This window comes from Staurois parvus, unplaced genomic scaffold (assembly GCF_062004578.1).
Source record: "Staurois parvus isolate SC_StPar_1 unplaced genomic scaffold, SC_StPar_1.0 ptg000978l, whole genome shotgun sequence".
In the NCBI taxonomy this organism is placed as follows: Eukaryota; Metazoa; Chordata; class Amphibia; order Anura; family Ranidae; genus Staurois; species Staurois parvus.
In genome coordinates this window covers 772,898-792,116 of record NW_028318774.1, presented here as the reverse complement: position 1 = coordinate 792,116, position 19,219 = coordinate 772,898, and the positions used below count along the sequence as shown (strand labels likewise).

At 43.4% G+C, this 19,219-nt stretch overlaps 1 protein-coding gene and 1 non-coding gene across 2 annotated transcripts; both read right to left on the bottom strand.

The window, feature by feature from the left end:
* Positions 1–1,697: 1,697 nt before the first annotated feature.
* Positions 1,698–17,830, bottom strand: EIF5 (eukaryotic translation initiation factor 5). The gene is made up of 12 exons (XM_089657229.1): positions 17,707–17,830; positions 16,936–17,156; positions 10,803–11,082; positions 10,630–10,711; positions 8,816–8,988; positions 7,423–7,534; positions 6,948–7,069; positions 6,585–6,749; positions 4,878–5,039; positions 4,241–4,405; positions 3,711–3,845; positions 1,698–2,080 (listed from the first exon to the last, which is right to left on the bottom strand). Exons 3-12 carry the CDS (start codon positions 10,872–10,874, stop codon positions 1,988–1,990), a joined length of 1,281 nt encoding a protein of 426 aa, XP_089513355.1. The 5' UTR covers positions 10,875–11,082; positions 16,936–17,156; positions 17,707–17,830; the 3' UTR covers positions 1,698–1,987.
* LOC149441509 (small nucleolar RNA SNORA28) lies at positions 7,119–7,246 on the bottom strand. The gene has a single exon (XR_016307336.1). It is a non-coding gene; the product is annotated as a small nucleolar RNA SNORA28 (small nucleolar RNA).
* Positions 17,831–19,219: the final 1,389 nt, after the last annotated feature.

Sequence of the window (19,219 nt, the reverse complement as noted above, 5' to 3'; positions counted from 1 at the left end):
GTCATGTATGAAACAATACTCTGGTTTTCCTAGGGCGTTATCCCTCCAGCAGCTCTCCATTAACAAGGCAAAAACTAAGGCAATAGGGTTAACATCAAACGCTCCAATTCATCTGTAAACTCAATGCTGGCTGATCCTTCCTTAAGTGGTGCTAGGCCACTCAGATAAACCAAATAAAATTTAGGCCTAAGTGTATTGGGGGTGCTAATCGATAAAAAGGACAGCGAGGGTGTGCTGGTTAGCTTGGGTGCCTTGCCCACTTCAAGGGTTCCCGAGGTCTGGAGTTACCTGGTCACAGGGAAAGTGCCCAGCACTTCAGACCAGATCTTTGTCCAGGCCCAGGGAGGCTGGGCTGAGAGAGGACAGGGTGCATCTCATATGTGGACAGCAGGGGAGACAGATCCACCACTGTGATACTACTCAGGAGGGGGAGGATTTATACTATAATTGCTTATAACAGTGATGATCACTGTTATAAGCAATGTTTTAACTCATGAATTGCTTCCATATGATTGCGATGCTGTGACTGGCTACAGCTAAAAATGGTACAGTGTGCCAATCACAGCACAATATTAAGAAAGCCATTCATGACAGGTTTTGCTTACATTGTAATGATTGCTCATGATACCCTGGCCAGTAGGCAGAGCTGTCAAAGGTTTGGGATGTACCAGTGTGCAACATACGGGTACCATTTGTAAACAGACAACTGCCACTTACCCTCAGTTCACACTAGTGCAGTTAATTTGAATGGGCTGCTATGTCTTCCAAGACAGGGAAAGATCCCTGAACCTTTCCAAAAATCATAGTCTGCACTGGCAACCACACTACAGTGCAGGTGCAATTTTTAGTGCAGGTGGCATGCCATTAAGATTAGTGGGGCCCAAATAGTGTGCAGATGGTTGCAATGGCTTCCACCAATACCAGTGTGACTCAAGACACTAAAATAGAAATCCTTCATACGTCAGTCCCCTTTTTTTTTTTTAAATTTCAAAAGACAAGGACCTTGCTATTGCTTACAAGCCACCAATTTAAACTTTTTGCTGCCAGCTGTGTTTGTTGCACATATTTTAGGCCTGAATAAACCCTACAAAATTAAAATTGCTGCACTTGATATCAAAAAGGTCATTTCTGTAAAAGGGGAGGGAAAAAAAAAAAAAAAAAAAAAAAAAACCACACACACCTCTAAGAATGGAGTCATTGACCCAGAAAAAGCATCACATAACCATGCAGTGCTTTAAGGATCTAATTTACATATCAAATACTATATTTTACACACCCACATCTGTTAACTGCATTACTTTTTGCCTAGGAGGAAGTATGCAGTTAACAGGTGTGTAAAATATATATATAAAAAAAAAAAAAAAAAAAAATAAATTGTAAATTAGATTATAAAAGCACTGCGTAAGTTGTCAGAGCTCCATAAAAACCTGAAATTTTCAGCGTGGGTATAGCCCCACTGCAAAAGGTAATTTTCACGTTTCCCGGCATTCAGATTTGAACCCAACAACTAGTTCCCCAGCCTCTAACTCGAAGCGGACTTCAAAAAACAGACCTCACCTGCCAGATGTGATTCTTTGCAAGTGTCAACCTTCATCTAATACAATTCCTTAGTTTCCATAACCTCACCAAAATGTCTTCTTGGCAGTCCAGTGAAGTATGCTTCACATTGCGTCCAAGTCATTCAAGCAGAACAGCAATGACCAAAAACAAAACCTTTATTCACAACTGTATAAATGTGCACCAAAAAACACTAGAATTTAAAAAGTAACTACATGCTATAGACAAAACCAAGTCTGATCCATTTCTCTATGCTTTTGTTTTTTTTAATTAGTGAAGCTTATAGACCAAATCACAGTAGAAAGAAACTCTGAAGCATACAAAAAGTGTAGCATGATGTTCAGCTAGTACAGCTCAATCACATACATGTTGCACTTCAGGCATAAAAAGCAGAAGCAGGATGTGAACAGCTGCTTTCAGTGAAGTCATTTTAAATGGCATCAATATCAATGTCGTCATCTTTCTCAACAGGAGATTTTACAGTTTCCACTTTAGGAACGTTTACAGTCGTGGAATATACAACCTGTGGAGACAAGACACATATTAGTGGTGGATAAAACAAACACTACACCAGCTTATACAAAAATTTTGGATTGTGGAAATTACAGAAGAACCTTGCTGGACAACAATTTCAGTACATACTAGAAAATAAAGGAACTACAAAATATGTCAGGCATGGCATTCCGATAATACACATGAAAAATCAAAAGCCTACAAAACAAAAATTTTATAATTTTACATGCCTTACCATTCATCCCTATGGAAGAGGAATTTAGATTGAACAGTACTAAAGATGTGGCAGGTTGGGCTTGTTATAGTAAAAAAAAAAAAAAAAAAGTGCATTTTTTTCCCCCCCTCCAACTCAAAAGGAGCCTGCAAAGCATTGCACCAGTTATCAGCAGACTGCAGGTGCAAGGTCAGACTCAGGATAACTTGAATGCAATGATGTGCAAATCATATTACCAGACGCCAGAGACATGCATTTCTGGGCAGGTGGTTTTCTTTGACACTTAGCTCTGCTGCAAGCAAGCAATCAGCCTTGGAGCCATGCACCTTACTACAGGGGGAAATAAGCAGCTCTAGTCCAGCTTGTCAGCACTAAGCTTGGAAGAGCATTTGCAGCTGATGTGTTTAACAAAGTGTGATGATGATCTCTGCATTCCCTTTCCCCTTCTCTACCTCCCCCCTCCATGTGTTTGATGTCAGTGTGATTACTTGGCTGTCTGCCAGGCTGCTTGAGGGAGTGTCTGCTGCCTGCAAAGCCTTGGGGAGGAGATACAGGATTTCCCAGCAGCTCTAGCACTCATTGCCTGTGCTGTAGTCTGGCATGTAAGGAGTTAAGCGACTTCAGGTACCTCTGCAGCTTTAGCTTGACTTGTTTTCTCAGATTCGGGTACATGTGCAGTTGCTGCACTGGATATAGATCTTCATGCTAAACTGGAGCTTGATTTGGCTGCTCAGCATGCACTTGTACTCAAGTGCTTCCCTGTGCAAGGGTGACCTGAAGGAATAGTTTCTCTACTTTTCTCATTGGGGGTCGGCACTTCATTTACTTGCTCAGCACATGCACTTCTGCTGAGTGTTAGGCTAGCCTGACACTTCCTCTTATGAGCACCCAAAATGGTGCTCGTTACACTGCAAAGTCTCCCCCCTCCCTGGAGTGCAGTGCTGGAGACAGCCAGGGATGTGCTTTTTCCCCCCCAACCCCCTTTTAAAAATCAGGACAAGCCAATTGTCATGGAGAGAAGTAGATTGGGACCCAGATTTAGTCCCTGGACAAGTAGTTTTTATTAAACATTTCTACACCTCTGGTAGAAGCAGGCAGTTACGCGAGAACAGGAAGATCAATGAACTACAAAGAGCGCTCACAAGCACCCTTGTAGTACACGGAGAACTACAAGCCATTAGCTACAATGGCTGCAAGTACTTGTAGACATTCATTCACAGGAAACTATGATGGATGTGTGTGCAGGGCCCTGAATGCCCCCAGTTTTCAAAAATAGCAACTGTGGATGTGGGGAGAGGTGCATTAAACAAACCTTAGTATGACTTGAACTTCAATAGGAGAGCTTTGCTAACCCGAAATTATTCAAGTTCTACAGATAGCACTCTACCAAGTCTAGGGTAGTATTTAACCAATGAAAGCATCTCACCTCAATATTCTCATCTTCCTCATCGTCGTCGTCACCTGAAGACTCCTCTTCAGCCTCTTTTAGCCATTTAATAAAAGGCTCTGCTTTTGCTCGAATATCTTTGGCAAGTTCTTTAGAGACGTATTTTTTAGATGGCTAATAAAATTGAAAGGGGGGGGGGGGGGGGGGGGAAGAGAGAATAAAATACAAGTGTAAACCTTGCTGCATACAACAAAATATGCTTTCACCACAGCAACTGTAAATGGGTAGGGAAATCCTACAGCATTTTGAGAAAATACTTATTTATTCCCTTCTATTAGAGTTCTTGAATTTGATTCCCATTTAGGCATTTGCCAAGAATTAGCCTATGTGCCAATATTGTTACATAATGCCACGTTTTGAGAGACACCTCCTCCCCCCCACGACACTTTATACCAGAAATTCTCAACATTTACACAATGTTTTCCAGTGTGGCTAGGGCTTAATTAACACATTGTGACACCAATCTACATATTAAAATCATCTGATTAATTGCAGACTTCATTGCATACCTTCTCAGCCCAACTGATGATAACTTCCTCCTCCAGGAGGTCTGCATCATACATCTCCTTCAAGATATGTGGAATTTTGGAGAGTAGTTGTGCTTGGTGCATACTCACAACACACTCAAAACCATGGAGCAGGTACCTCTGTGCTTTCTTGTTGTTGTGGCAGAACTGAAAATCAGAGGAAGTAAAATTTTAGGAGAAAAAAAAAAACCCCACACGAAACCAATGAGTTATGTTTTGGTCACATCTACATGACATTGAAAAGTGGAAACAAACACCTCTTTAAGCTATAATCTTTAGTGACCAAATATGAAGTTGCACACATTCTATTTTATTGCCAGCTAACAATAGAATTAGAACTGAGCAGCAGGAGCTCAATGCTGTCGTTTCAGCACCAAGTACCAAACATGGGGCATACAGAATGCTCTACTATAACAGCAGGCATTAGGATCCTGTGCCAAGACTGACACCAGAGGTGACCTCACCAGGAAGGTGCGATCAAGCCAGTTCACTTTGCTGTAAAAAGGCTGCATATTTTCACAATCATAGCTGATGAGTTGTTAGATTAAACATCAACCTCCTTCCTCTCCAGCTCCAAAAGCCAACATTTTCTCACAGTAAAAACCTCAATGAAACTCACCCTTAGGAAGTGTCGTCTGTATTTCTTGATCTGTTCTCTTATCTTGTCATCAAATAAAACTTCTGTTAAGACCAAAGGCCCCTGTGTTTTTACATCTAGTCTTTCAGCCTCAGCCAGAATCTCCTTTTCTGATGAATCTATAACTCCCTCTTCCTTCTTTTTCTGCAAGAAAAGAAAACGCCAGTCAGAAACGCAATAAAAAGCCACAAGAGAAACCCAGAAGGTGATGCCCACCATAACAAGTGACTGAATTACTAGCCAGAAAATACTAAAGTCCAGCTCAAGTAAATGTCAACTAAAAAACCCTGACCACAAGTTCAAACTATGGTGAAGACATGAGTTCTTGTTAAAGTTCTCAAATCCATCTGAGGTCCAAGATTTACACAAAGCCTTAACTTCTTAAGTGCAAGTGCTTCCTTCTACCAACAAGGCCCACATCATGCTAATCAAAAAAAATGACAAAGTCATCATTCGAGGCACAAGCCTTTGACAGGAATGAAAGGGTGGTGTTTTATAACAACCACTCAACAGAAATATGACATTTTGAGGTGCATGCTCCAGGGCTGTCCCTGTCAGTTAGCAAGGTCTTTAACTGAGCTTGTGTATGGAAAGCAGATCTTCTCTTCCTTGGGGCTTGGACTCCTTAAGCCCTGGTTCAAACTACTGCGGACCAGTCTGTCAGCTTTGCTTGGGCACGGCCAAGTATTTGAATGGTCTGCTGTGCCTGTTATTTGTGCTGAAACAATGTGGCCATAAGTAAACTACATTGTCTTTTTGACCATGCGGGTTCCTGCACCAGCAGTCACACTGCAGGCTGAGATGTATGGTTGTGTCTCAGAATTAAGCGCAGCCCTGCACATCGAAGATAATGATCTGGTTGCAGGTACCAATGTGATTCCTGCAACCAGAATGCACAGTGTGAACCGAGCCCCAGTGAATGACAGTCCTGTAACATGTTCTTCAAAGTGGTCAGTAACTGCTACTCCTTTTTTTTTTTTTTTCCAAAATTTGCGATTGGAGAGAATTTGTAGATGTGGAATTAAAGATCCAAGAGGCTCCACATGGCTCAAATCAACATGTATTTGCAGGCAACAAGGTGCCTGTACTTCCAGTATGCCATGTTCAGAGATCAGGTCCAGTCCACATTAAAAATGTGCCTCAATGTTACCTTTAAATAAAAATGGTCCGATACAGTGCAACATTTATATACATTCATGGTTCTTACACCAAAGAATAATCCACCTCGTGCAAGAAGGTCTGGGCTTTTAGAATGCATAAAGATTGAGGGGGAGAAAAAAAAAAAAAAAAAAGGAAGCTTGAATTACAAGACTGCACAATTGGTTAGGACATGCGGACAATACTAGCTGCCAAAAGGCATAGCATAGTAGCCTGGAGAGCTCAAGCAAGAAGACTAGAGTCCATGCGAATATAGTAAAGGAGCCAACATTGCAGAGGCGGAGTGTCAGATCACCTGAAGGAAGAAAGCTTGGCAGTTAGCCTAGTTTCACATAGCCAAGTATGAAGTGTCGGGTGACCCGACACCACAGCTCAAGTGACTGGGTCAAAAATAACAGAATCCAGCACAAGCATGACTGCATAAAAAGACTAAATATTTAAATTTCCGCTTAAGCCAAAAACTTACAAGCCAGTCTCTAAAAAGCAGATGTGTATTCAAGGTCGGAAGTTACTATCTAAATGCAAGTTCACCTTTACAAAGTCGAACAGCATGTTAACTCTGTCCTCAACGGTCCTTTCCAGATCCTCACTTAGCGTCAGATTCTTTGCATGATCACTTATTTCCTCCATTCGGCGTCGCTGAGCCTCTGCAGTTGTGTCTTCACCCCAATCTTCATCATCATCCTCCTCTTCATCCTAGTGGAAAAACCCCACAAACATGTAGTTATTTGTCCATTACTAAAGTGACAATGTGCAAAGATTAGAAAGAAGCTGGAAAAAAAAAAAAAAAAAAAAAAAAAAAAGTGTTAAACTGCATAGGTCAACAGGCCCACGTTATACACAGAAAAACACCTCCAATTTAAACAAGCTAGAACATTATGCTCATGTACTTACCACACGTGGAGGATTTAACTCTGTTAGGACAGGCGATTCATTGTTTGCTACAGAACCATTTTCTTTTCCCCTCTTGTTTTTTTTATCTTCCTTCTTTTTGCCTGTACTGCTGTCTGTGTTCTCTGCAGAAAGAAATAAGGTAAGAACCGCAGTTTGGGGGGGGGGCGCACACTTGTCAAAGTCAATATAACAGTAGGTCTCATGAGGAGACTACTGGAATAAAACTGACTTTGTTTTATCTTGCAAGCGAAAAATTGGGGCAGATGATTTTTCAGGACAACTGCCACAGAGTGTTGCTTGCAATAAAAAGGGAGCCTTACACACCCACAAAAAAAAAAAAAAAAAAGAAGAAGAAGTGGTCTTGTGGGTTAGGTGTAAGAAGCCAGAACAGGAATACTCCTATGAAGAGATATCAACTATGTATAGCGTGTTGGACCTCCAACAAGAATACACCTAAAAAAGTTAAAACACTTACCTGGTGGGTTTTTGAGAATGAAAGTACAGAGCTTATGATTTGTATCCAGCATGCCTCGATAGCCACAGGCTTTACAGGAATTGCCTATTGTTTGTTTCTTGGGATTGACATGCTGAGAAAAAAAAAAAGTATATTTTTCAAAGCTATGAACTCATGCAGACATTAATGGGGAGGTTCAAAGTATTAGTTCAGTTAACTAGCCAGCACTCAGGTACTCAGGTATACCAGTCAAAAAGAGCCTTAAACCCAACGCATCCCACAGCATAGGAGAAAAGCAAACTCCTGACACTGGAGGCCGACCTAAGAAGTACATCCTACTTCGCTGTCACTCGATTTCTCTGGCTTAAATTCATCATGAGTCACAGACTTGCTCTGAGTGAATGACTTGAAGTACTGAAGCCAGAGGATCATGAGAAACTAAGGCAGCTGGCTTTGAGAGGAGCAGATCAGCAATACCTGCCTGCATATTTCACCTTAAACAGGTGTCTAAGATAGTGCAATCAAATATATTGTAACCAGTTAAAAAATGTGGAGAGGGGAGCCCCCATAACCCCCCTCCACACTTTATATTCAAAGTAGCACAAGGATATACAAGTGCGCTAGCAGCACAATTTACAATCACAACATTTATTGGATATAGGATTCAAATTCCTGAAACCTTTAGACTGAGGTTTAAAAGCCAAAATTCCAAGCTAAAAACATTCAGTCCTGCCCATAGTCATGGTGCCCTTTACTCAGCGCACTGGGGCAGAAAGTGGCACCGACACCACAGGTCACCCAGCAAGAGATGAGGGGTCTTTTGGCATCATATGATCAACACAAAAACTGGCAAGGGCAGGTTTAAATAGAGGAAGGGGCATACCAGATTTTTAAATAAGTGATTTTAATAGCTAGGTCCTAAAAAGGTTTAAATAAGACAATGGCCATCCTTGTCAACCTCATGCTATTTTAAGGTGGTTGTAAAGGCTCAAGGGTTTTTTTTTTTTTTATTTTCTTCATGCATGAATGTAAACACACACACACACACACGCGTGTGTGTAGCAGTACCCCCAGCCCCCTTAATACTTTCCTAAGCCCCATCATGTTCAGAAGGGGGGGGGGGGGGGGTGCGCTTGTTTATCCAATGGACATCGGTAGTTTAGGTTTAGCCTGCTTGGGTGCCCCTATAGCAAGCTGGCTGCAATGGGGGCACCCAACCGACAGACAAACAAGAGCCAGGAGTGCCAACAGGGGATCAGAGAGGGACAATTCAGGCTGTGCAAAACCACTGCACACATCATGTATAGTAGAACGTGTTTTTTTTGTAAAGTAAAGAACCCAAGTATGCATCATGTCTAGAGAAGATGTATTCAATGTACAGTGATCAAAGTCAGTATTAAAAATAATTTCTTACCAGATCTGTTTCAGGATTCTCACACTCAGGACAAAGAACAAACTTTTTAATGAATCCATCCAACATGTCTTGCAGCTTATTTGCCTCATGAGATCCATTGACAATGTAACGGTCATTCTTAACATCAAACTGGGTCTGTGCTCCCAGCTCACAACCAAAATATTTGGTGGGATCTGCAAATAAAGTGAATTATTTAAGTGGCAAAGCTGCAAATGCCATACCACACAGTAGATACAATCAGAATGAATAATTGAAAGCAATAAACACAAGCACTATTTAGGAACAAGAACACACAAGCCTTTATGCTTGCCATTTTAATTGCACAGAAACACCATTAACATGAATGTGTTTAAGGATCAGATGATGGCCATCTAAAAAAACTAAACCTGGTGGAACTCTATGGACTTCTCAACATGACACCTTACCAATCTATGCAACCCCTTGCCACCAGCTTAATGCCATAAAAGCAAAAAAAAAAAAAAATAATAATTTGCCAAGAGGAAAGTGTTTCTGCCCTCATGCAGTTTGTCCGGATTCCTTTATGTCAAATGTAAAAAAAAAAAGCACCAAGACAACCCCCAGGTGATCAGCTTCCTGCAACACCTTAATTGGCAATGGACAGTGATGACAAAACAAGGCTGAACCAGGAAATAAGGCCGTCACCCACTAGTGCAAGAATCTTGTTCAATACTGGCTGAACAAATTAGTCAAGTTTTAGCGCTGCAACACAAGCAGTTCTGTTCTCTTTAGTTAAGTATATCCACAGTTTTAGATGCAGCAGGGGGAAAAACTCCTGCTGTATTCTAAAAAAGGCATGCAGAACTCTATTAGAGGTTTACTTGCTGTTCTGGGACAGTTTCTACAGAAAGGGAAAAGGTCCCAGCTGCAAGAGGACATGCTTGCCCTCCCCTAATTGAGCATTTTGTGCTGTCCCCTGCAGTTTTGACATTTCTCCTCCCATCCTGTCTGCTAATCTTTCCCCCACTTTTTTGGCTGGGGTTAACATTTTAATCTACAGAGATCCGGGAACTGCGCAACAAGCAATAAAAATTGTATTTTTAAACTAGGAGCCTGCAAAGCATTACACCCGCAATCAGCAGATAGTGGGTGCAATGCAGGACTCCTGCACAGTCAGTGTAAGCCATCTGCTTATACCTCATACGGGCAGGCAGTTACACAAACAGAAAAACAATGAAGTACCTAGAGCGCTCAATGCCCTGGTAGTGCAACTGAAAATTACAAGCACACAGCCACAAAGGATGTCTGTATTTGTCACAGAACAAAGCACATGCACTTTTTTTTTTTTAAAGTGACAAGTTTGAGGACAACATCCCCAGCTTGCTGTCAATAGAGGCAGCAGGTCAGGAAGAGGCTACAGCAATGTGAAAATGTTACATGTCCCCAAAGGTGAACTTCTATTTTTAAGCAGTTCTTCAAATCCATAACCAGGCTTCCTTTAAATGAATCAAACCTTCACACTGAAATCCCTCTTCATTGTACCAATTAGACACAGTTGCAGGGTGGTCCCATTCACTTCTATGAGAAGGTGGTATCACATGCCAAACCCTTTTGATTTTAGCACCCCACAAGCCTAGTGGCCACTAGGTGTGGGCAGTCTGGTGGCCATTGCTAGGTTTTGAAAGATGGCAACCCTTAAGGCTTTGCCACACCAACAATTCCCATGTGAAAGGGGCCCTCAGAGACCAATACTAGGGTGAGTGACAGCTTGCAAAATGCACCCTCTCACCAACACAAACAAACTAATGGCAGGACTTTTGGGATGGCCCTTTACTTGCAGCTGGTTCTATACTTACACGTAGGAGGCCGATTAAGCGCCTTTGCAACGTCAACCATGTTGACGATTACTGTCTTTATTCCATTTCCTTTGCCCTCTACCTGCAATGAAAGAACCATTGAAGTATATTACAAACCAATGCACACCGAGAAAATGCAAGCATTTGAGAGGTGTTGGGAAAAAAAAGTTTACCTTGGCAATCAGACGGGGCATTTTGTACCGATAGAACTGATCGGAAACACTGCGGTTGACGTTGACAGACATTTTGGTTTATTATTAGCTCTTTCAAGAAGAGGAAAAGATCTTTGATTGCAACTTTTTGGTATCTTCTGTCTGGAGAAGACTGGATGACATAAACGACTGCAAGAGTTCTCGGTCTCTGACATGAAAATAATTTCGCCACCGAGGCTGTGAGCGTCTTGTTTGTATGCTATGTTCCCCCAATATAGGTACCAATGGCTGCGCAACAGCTCTGAAATAAGAAAAAAAAAAATGAAGTTATTTTTTTTTTCTTGACAAGGCAGCTAAACAGGTCACTTCTAGTAGTTCGATATTCTTGAAATCCTTGCCAATTTCTGAAAGGATAAAATAAAACATGAACTGGGATTTTGAGACTAAACACTGTACACTAAACATGCAGAGAATTAGAACACTGAGGTACTATTGAGGTGCTGCCAACCACCACTAATCCCCACAAATTCTCCTCTGCAATTAGGTCAGCAAAAAGACTCAACGTAAACAAAAAGGAAGGCTTGCAATACAGTATTTTGAACTAGATCACAACATCTAGTCAGTTGTTAAAAGTTAAACATAAATAAGAATATGCTTGGCTTAAATACCAACAAGTCTACTAGCAGCGAAAATCTGTTTACTAGTTTGGATAATTACATACTATTAAGAAAAAAATTATATCTACTTTAACCTGCTTCAAATGGAATAACCCTTTTCAGAGTTTGTCAGAAGAACTCTCCAACAGACCCTTTCACACAAATGTTCCGGTCGGGTCTGCCTGTGTTTTTCCAGTTGGACCCGATTGGAACCGCCATTCCCCTCTATAGAGTGGGTGTAAACAGACATGTGTCAGTTTACATCTGCTGACATCCAATCCGCTCAGCTAAAAAGACAGATGGGGGGGATCCATTCCCCTTTTGTCCAGCAGATCAGATAGCAGTCAGGTGTAAACGGACAAACAGTCCATTTACATTCGACCGCCCATAGAGGGGAGGAGGCTGTGTCCATGTCCCTTCTGCATAAGCGGAGCAGACCACTCATTCACCTGCTCTGTGGGGATCTGCGGAGTCCACCTAGTGTGAAAGGGGCCTTACAGAGATAAAAGGGCTCCTCTTTTGCACAGAAGGTAAAAGCCAAAACCCATTTAAGAATTTTATCTGTTAATTCTATTGCAAATGTCCCCACTTTCTATCCAATGAAACAAATATCAGCAGGATACAGCGAGGGGAACCCTTTCTAGATGAGCTTGGGATAGCAGTAAAGACACCAAAGATTTACAATACTCCCACACACACACAAAAAAAAAAAAAAAAAAAAAAAAAAACTAGAAGTCATTGAGATTGTCTGTTCATGCATTAACTATTCAACAGTTTGTGTCTCTAAGAAGGTTTCATCACAGCTATACCCAAAAGAATAATTTCCATCTTCGTGGTTCAGAACTTAAAATATCCACATCGAATTATAACTAATAATCCACCTAACAGGAACTCAACTTGCAATACCTTCAGAAAGCAAAGTGATCACAAAGCCAACATGGCTACCAACAAGAATGAAAGATACCACAGCTGCCAGCAGATTGTTACATTTTCTCACAGCTGCAGCAATTGGCAGAGACTGATTCTAAGAAGTTATTTAGTATAACTATTTAGTATTTGCAGTTGGAGACAAATATTTCAGAATTTGTTCTTCACACAGAAACCCTAAGGGCAGTTTCACATTATACCCCTTGTCTTCAAATTAAATAGGGACATGTGCAGTCCAGTGCGTTTTATTGCATCCCTGTACAGTTAAAAAAAAAAAATGCAGCTTATTTTCTGCATCTGGGACGCAATGGAACCACAAGAACTAATGTGTACTATGACATGGACAACCATGTAATCCTACTTTGTGCGTTTTGGACGCAGGAAAAAAAAAAAATGAATTGAACAGTAATACCTCGGTTTATGAATTTAATTAGTTCTGCAGGACTTTTCATAGCAAAAAAAAAAAAAAAAAAAATTGTAAAACGAAACGCTGTTTCCCATAGGAATGCACTGAAAACCAATTAATCCGTTCGAGGTCAGAAAAAAGGTAAACGCTACTAAAATACAGCACAAGTTATTTTATCAAGTCATGCGGTACTTTAGTAGTGACAACCATGTGTTAATGTTCCAGCTGTCAGTGGGGTTCCCCACTGACAGCTGAATGTAAAAATTGCCGGGGAAAAAAAAACCCCACACACAACCACACGGAGTGGGCTCCCCCCTCCCAACCAAACTCTTCGGGTCTGGTATGGATTTTGAGGGAAACATGCCAAAATTAAATAAAAAAAAAAAAAAAAAAGTGGATGTCCACCCCCAAACTCCATGCCAGACCCTTATCCGAGCATGCAGCCCAGCAGGTCAGGAAGGGAAGATTCACGAGCGAGCACCCCCCCCCCCCCCCCCACCATACCAGGCCACATGCCCTCAACATGGGGGGATGGTTGTCCCTATGTTGATGGAGTCAAGGGCCTCTTCCCCACAACCCTGGGTGGTGGTTGTGGGGGGGGTCTGCAGGCAGGGGGCTTATCAGAATCTGGAAGCAACCCCCCCAGATCCTGACCCTGCTATGTGAATGAGTATTCACAAAAAAAAAAAAAATTTGTAAACCGAGGTATTTTCATTCGTAAACCGAAAATTACGTTAACCGAGACGTTTGAAAACCGAGGTATTACTGTAGTGTGAACTGGCCCTTAAGAAAACCCAACACTATAAAATCAGTGCTAGTTGGAATCCAAGAAGCACTTTCACCTGCATACACTAACAATGGCTTAGCCCTTGGTTATACATATGGAAAAACCCCACTGCAATCTTCTCCAAAGCTCTTGCACACAGGAGTAAAACCCACTTTTTCTTTACTGATCAGCATGTAGTCTGTGAAACAATGCACACAGTTGCCCAACACACTAGCAGCAAGGACTACTGTGCCTTGGAAGAGTGATATGTAGTTGGAATGCTTTTCAAAAGGCGTTTGACAGACAATAAGGTGATAGGTTGCCTCCTCATTGCCAGTTTTACTCGATACCTTTAATCACCAATCAACCAATAGATCCATCATTTTCTCAGTTCCTGTAACAGGGCCACATTTACACTGCAATAAAATGTAGCAGTGTTGTCACCTTGCAGACAGAGCAGCCTTAGATAGACTGTAGATGCTTGCCCCCAGCATCACAGGAGTGAACAGTCTCACGCAAAAAGTTCCTTCCATGACCCTCAGCTTGCTCCAAATGCACTTCTCTTTTGCTGTGATCTGACTTCTGTTAGAGAACGGCTACATTCATTCTCCATGGTCCCACTGCATGTTGGAATACAGCCACCCTCTCTTGCTCACTCACAAGAGTCTATAACTTGTAGTTTGCATACAACAGTGACAGCCACCAACATGCACTTCCCTTCCCCAGACTGACAATGCTGCTGTCCAAAGGTGCCCCCTGTGCTGCTTCATCCAGAGTGAAGACACTAATACTGCAGGTGTGTTACTGACCACATAACTAGGTGGACAGAGGGAAGAACACACGTGCAGCCACTACATCTATAATTGGCAAGCAGCAATATATGACTAGTATTTACACACATCCATACACTTAATTGACCTATAAGCCGACTGGTTACCATGCACAGCTGCTCCAGTTTTAGGCCCCAGTCACACCTGAGTGGCAATTCTTAGATGTGATGGTTGCAATAGTTTCTTAGGCTTTCCTTTCCATCTGGTGAGCCAGCCTGTTTTCCAAAATCGCCAGCTCTCCAGCAGAATGGATCAGTTTACGTGGATGAGAATCAATTTACCACTAACAGGGGTGCTTACAATGATCAGCTTTTACGTAAAACCTTTATCTCAACTCCTCCACGCCAGCGCCTCCTGGCCCGCTAAGAGTTTCAGAAGCCGGGAGGCGGGGTTTAGAGTCATGTTCGAAAGAGATCAGAACCTTTCTGCGAGTACCGGACATGTGTGCTGGGCGCACGCTCTCAACATCATTTTTTTAATAGAACACAAATGTGTGACTGCTCGGCATCTAGGCCCAGACGCTGGGAGGCCGCACATTTGCATTCGGCTGATGTGAAGAGGTTAAAGGGAAAAAAAAAAAAAAAACTTGCTGTATCTGCTTCTAAAGTGTGCGCTGGAGATTGGCTTCAGATTGTTAGTGTATCTATATCTGCTAAAACATTTGACACTCCCCTCCACCCAAACTGGCAATGCTGCTGTGTTTCCAATTCTCATTGTGGTGAGTCTCACCAATACTGGAGGGGTTACTGGCTAGATCACTAGGTGAAAACGGGTAAAAAGCTAAATAAAAACCAATGCAGCCACCACATCGGATTGGTAAGCTTAAATATATTACATTTTGGTTTTGTGATGAATACCGCTTTAACAAAAAGGCACTGACAACAGTTTAAAGTTGTTCTAAAAGACTCAAGCTTCATGCATAAATGTTAAAAAAAAAAAAAAAAAACCCTTGTGTGCAGCACCCCCCTATTACTCACCTAAGCCTCCTCTTGATCCAGCAATGTGCACTGGAATCTCAGCTATCCCGTGACTCTCTCTCCTCATTCGCTGAGACAGAAGTGGGAGCCATTGATTGGCTCCCACTTGTCAATCACAACCAGTGAGCCAATGAGAAGAGAAAGGACACATGGAGCTGAGGGTGCCCCCATAGCAAGCTGCTTGCTGTGGGGGCACCCAGCAGGAAGGAGGGGCCAGGAAAGCCTGCAGGTTACCTGAGAACAGGAAGATCCAGGCACCTCTGTGCAAAACCATTCCATAGAGCAGGCAAGTATAGACATGACTGGTATTTCTTCCAGAAAAAAAAAAATTAGCCTTTAGAATCCCTTTAAGAATGCCTACATGTGGATGCAGCCTTGTGCAGGCCATCCATTGGTCAAATTCCAAACTCATTTTCTAAATAAAAAAAAAAAAAAATTTCCCTGGAGATTTTAGATGGTGCCACCATGGACTTAAAAATGTAGCCAACCAAGTCTTCAACTTCACCTCACGTTACCACAGGACATTTGTATCTGGTAATCTTCCTGGGTCACAGCTCATTTCTTTTTCGATTATATTTCTCACACGATTCTGCAATCATTGATTAGAATTTTTTTTTTCCCCAAAAATTTCCAATGTGGCTAATCACTGATATTTGAGGGCCGCAAGAACAATCAGCCTGTTGCTGCAGCCCACTAAGTCAAACAAACATTTTTTGTTACAATTTGCAAAAGAAAATTTGTTTGGAATTTGCCCCATGCGTAGCCGGGTTTGGTAAACATGCCCCTCCCCCCACACGGTTTTCTGTTTACCATGTGCAAAAAAAAATGCAGGAGACTAAAACAAACCAGCAAAAGATGAACTAGCCACCCCCCCCCCTCAAGAAAAAAAAAAAACCCCCACCACACAGAAGAGAAGCACCCCCCTCCCCATCAAAATTAAAAAAAAACCCCACCACACATTTAACACCTACAGGTCACCCCTCCCCCTGTCCATACCTGTGCTGCTGGACTACCCCGGCCCTAAAGTCTATCAGCCGCTGTGTCTGCACACAACTTCAGCAAACAGCAGCAGAACCCCAGCCCATCCCCCTCCAGGGTGTTGCTGCATGCTGGAACTTGTTGTTCAGCAGCAGGGGAGCCCCATATTACATAAGCCTACAATTACAGGCCACCTTTGCCTCTCCCCACAGGCTCTGCTTATAGATGGGAGAGGAGTCCCCAGGCTCAGGGCTGGAGATAAACACACAGGAGGGGGAGGGGGGAGAGGAGCTCATATGACTCACAACTGCAGCACTGAGTCAGCCCTGGCAGGCCGCGCATGCGCACACCCCCCCTCCTCCCTGCTAGGCCCCTCACCTTTCCATGGACACCCCAGCACCGCCGCCCGCTCCCCCCTATCAGCCGTCCTCCCCTCCACTTCAAAAGTTCCCCCCGACACCCCTCACCCGCCCCAGGGAGCCCCCCTCAGCCCCGGGCCAGCTACCTGCGTCACGGTCACGAGGCGCGGCCGCCATTTTCTCTCCCCATCCCGCCGCGTCCCCGCCATCCCACCTCACACAGACATATGGCAGCTCTCGGTCTCTCATACTCACCGTTTTCGTCCAATAAAGACATAAACACAACGCTGCTCGCCCTGGGGTGCGATGAACGGAGGCAGAATGAAGCGATGGCACACAGCGCAGCAGCTTTTATGGACGGCACAGCGCAGAGCTGGCCACGGGAACTGGACGAGGGCCGAGCGAGCCGGGAATTTAACACCCTGTCAACCAAAGCGGGAGACACCCTCCGGCCGGGAGAAGAAAAAAAAAACCACCTAAGACACAAACCGGGGACACAGCATTAATTTCCAGTGCGGGAGGGAGACGACAAAACACTTTCACATTGACGCAAACAGAGGAGGTCGGGCACGTTTTTCACACACTAGCTGCGGGAGGGGGACGAGAAACCATTCACAGATCACGCACCTTTACCGCAACTGAAGCGGTCGGGCACGTTTTACACACTTTAGCTGCGGGAGGGGAACGAGAAACAATTCACAGATCACAACATTTGCCGCAACCTAGGCGGTCGGGACGTTTATTTTTTTAAATGGAGATAATTTAGCTGCGGGAGGGGACCAGAAATGTTTCACTCATTTTTGCCTTTATGCAACAGAGGTGGTCGGGCACGGTTTAACACTCGCATGTGGAATGCGAGGAGATAATTCAGCTACGGGAGGGGCCATAAAACCAAATAAAGCGGGCGGGTTTAATACAGGAGGGACCCGGTGGGATAATTAATTGCAGCCAATTAAAGGCCGTTAATTAGTAAATTGATTCATCTGGAGGGGCTTGCCAGGGCGCCCACGTTGCGCAGCTACTCACCTCAGGAACCTTCTAGCTCTCTAACACGGAGGCGCTGTGAGCGGAGCCTCTTAGCAGAGACCGTCCTACGTGTGGGCGGGCACCGCCTACCAGAACTCTACCCAGCCATTGGATGCGGAGGGGGGTCCTTACGCGTTTCCGATTGGCGGGCTAACCTAACCAATCGGTGTGTATTGGCTTGTCACCCAATGACTGAGTTTTCCTCGATGTTTGGGGAGGAGATCTCGCGAGAGTTGGGGGGAATGAGTTGTCTATGCATGGAGAAGCACGCATGTGACCAGGGTAACCTTGCTGTGTGTGTTAGATAGCAATGGGTCAAGGGGGTTGTTTTCCTCAGTTAAAGTTGCATTTCAGGAAGACATAAAAGACACAAATTAAAGTACATGTGAAAAAAGCACATAAAACCGCCCATTAAGGACCAGGCCTCGCCAGACACTTCCCTCCTACATGTAAAAATTATTATACAGGATTTATATAGCGCCAAGAGTGCACAGCGCTTTACAAAATGAAGGCAGACATTACAGTTACAATACAATTTGATACAAGAGGAAAGAGAGGGCCCGGCTCGTTAGAGATTACAATCTAGGAGGAAGGGTTGAGTGATACAAACGGTAATAGCTGTGGGGGGATGAGCTGATGGAGGAAATAAATGGCAGTTTACTAGTTAGAAGCAGGATAGGCTTCTTTAAAGAGAACAGTTTTCATGGACTGTCTAAAGTTGGATAGATTAGGAGCCGGACAGATTGGGGTAGGGAGTTCCATAGGATGGGAGAAGCTCGGGAGAAGTCCTGGAGGCGAGCATATAAGGAAGTGACACAGGAACTAGAGAGCAGAAGGTCTTGGAGGATTGAAGAGAGCGGTTTGGTTGATATTTTGAGACCAGGTTGGTGTTGTTGTTGGAGGCAGAGTTGTGGATGGCTTTGTAAGTTGTTAGTATTTTGAATTTTATTTGTTGGGCGAGTGGAAGCCAGTGGAGGGATTGGCAGAGAAGGTAGAAGACACTGAACGGTGGGTAAGGTGGATGAGCCTGGCAGCAGCATTCATGATGGACTGGAGTGGGGGATAGCCTAAGTAAAGGTAAGCCAATGAGTAGGGAGTTGCAGTAGTCGAGGCAAGAGATAACCAGGGAGTGAATTAGGAGCATTGTGGTATCATTGGTTAAAAAGGGGCGTATTCTGGAGATGTTGTGGAGGTTGAGGCAGCATGATTTGGACAGGGACTGGTTGTGGGCCTGAAAGGATAGTTCAGAATCCAAGGTTACCCCTAGAACTCTGGCATGTGGGGATGGGTTGATAGTTGTGCTACTGATCTTGACCAAGAAATCAGGGGAAGGGGCATGTGGGGGAGGAACTTTTCTAGACTGAATAATTGTGGAAAGTTCAGAAGAGAGAAAGTAAGGTAGCTAGGCAGAGAAGTCATTGGCCCAGGTGGCCAATAGATCACAGCAATTCTTAAAGAAACTGGAGAGAATAGACAAATACAGTGACCTTCAAATGAGGAGAGGGACAGAGAG

Coding starts and splice junctions, on each gene's coding strand:
- EIF5 (XM_089657229.1), bottom strand. CDS start 10,874: ATGTCTGTCAACGTCAACCGCAGTGTTTCCGATCAGTTCTATCGGTAC. Junction 7,535..8,815: donor AGAATCCTGAAACAGATCTG/GTAAGAAATTAT, acceptor TTTTTTTCTCAG/CATGTCAATCCCAAGAAACA. Junction 5,040..6,584: donor TGCTGTTCGACTTTGTAAAG/GTGAACTTGCAT, acceptor CTTTTCTTGCAG/AAAAAGAAGGAAGAGGGAGT.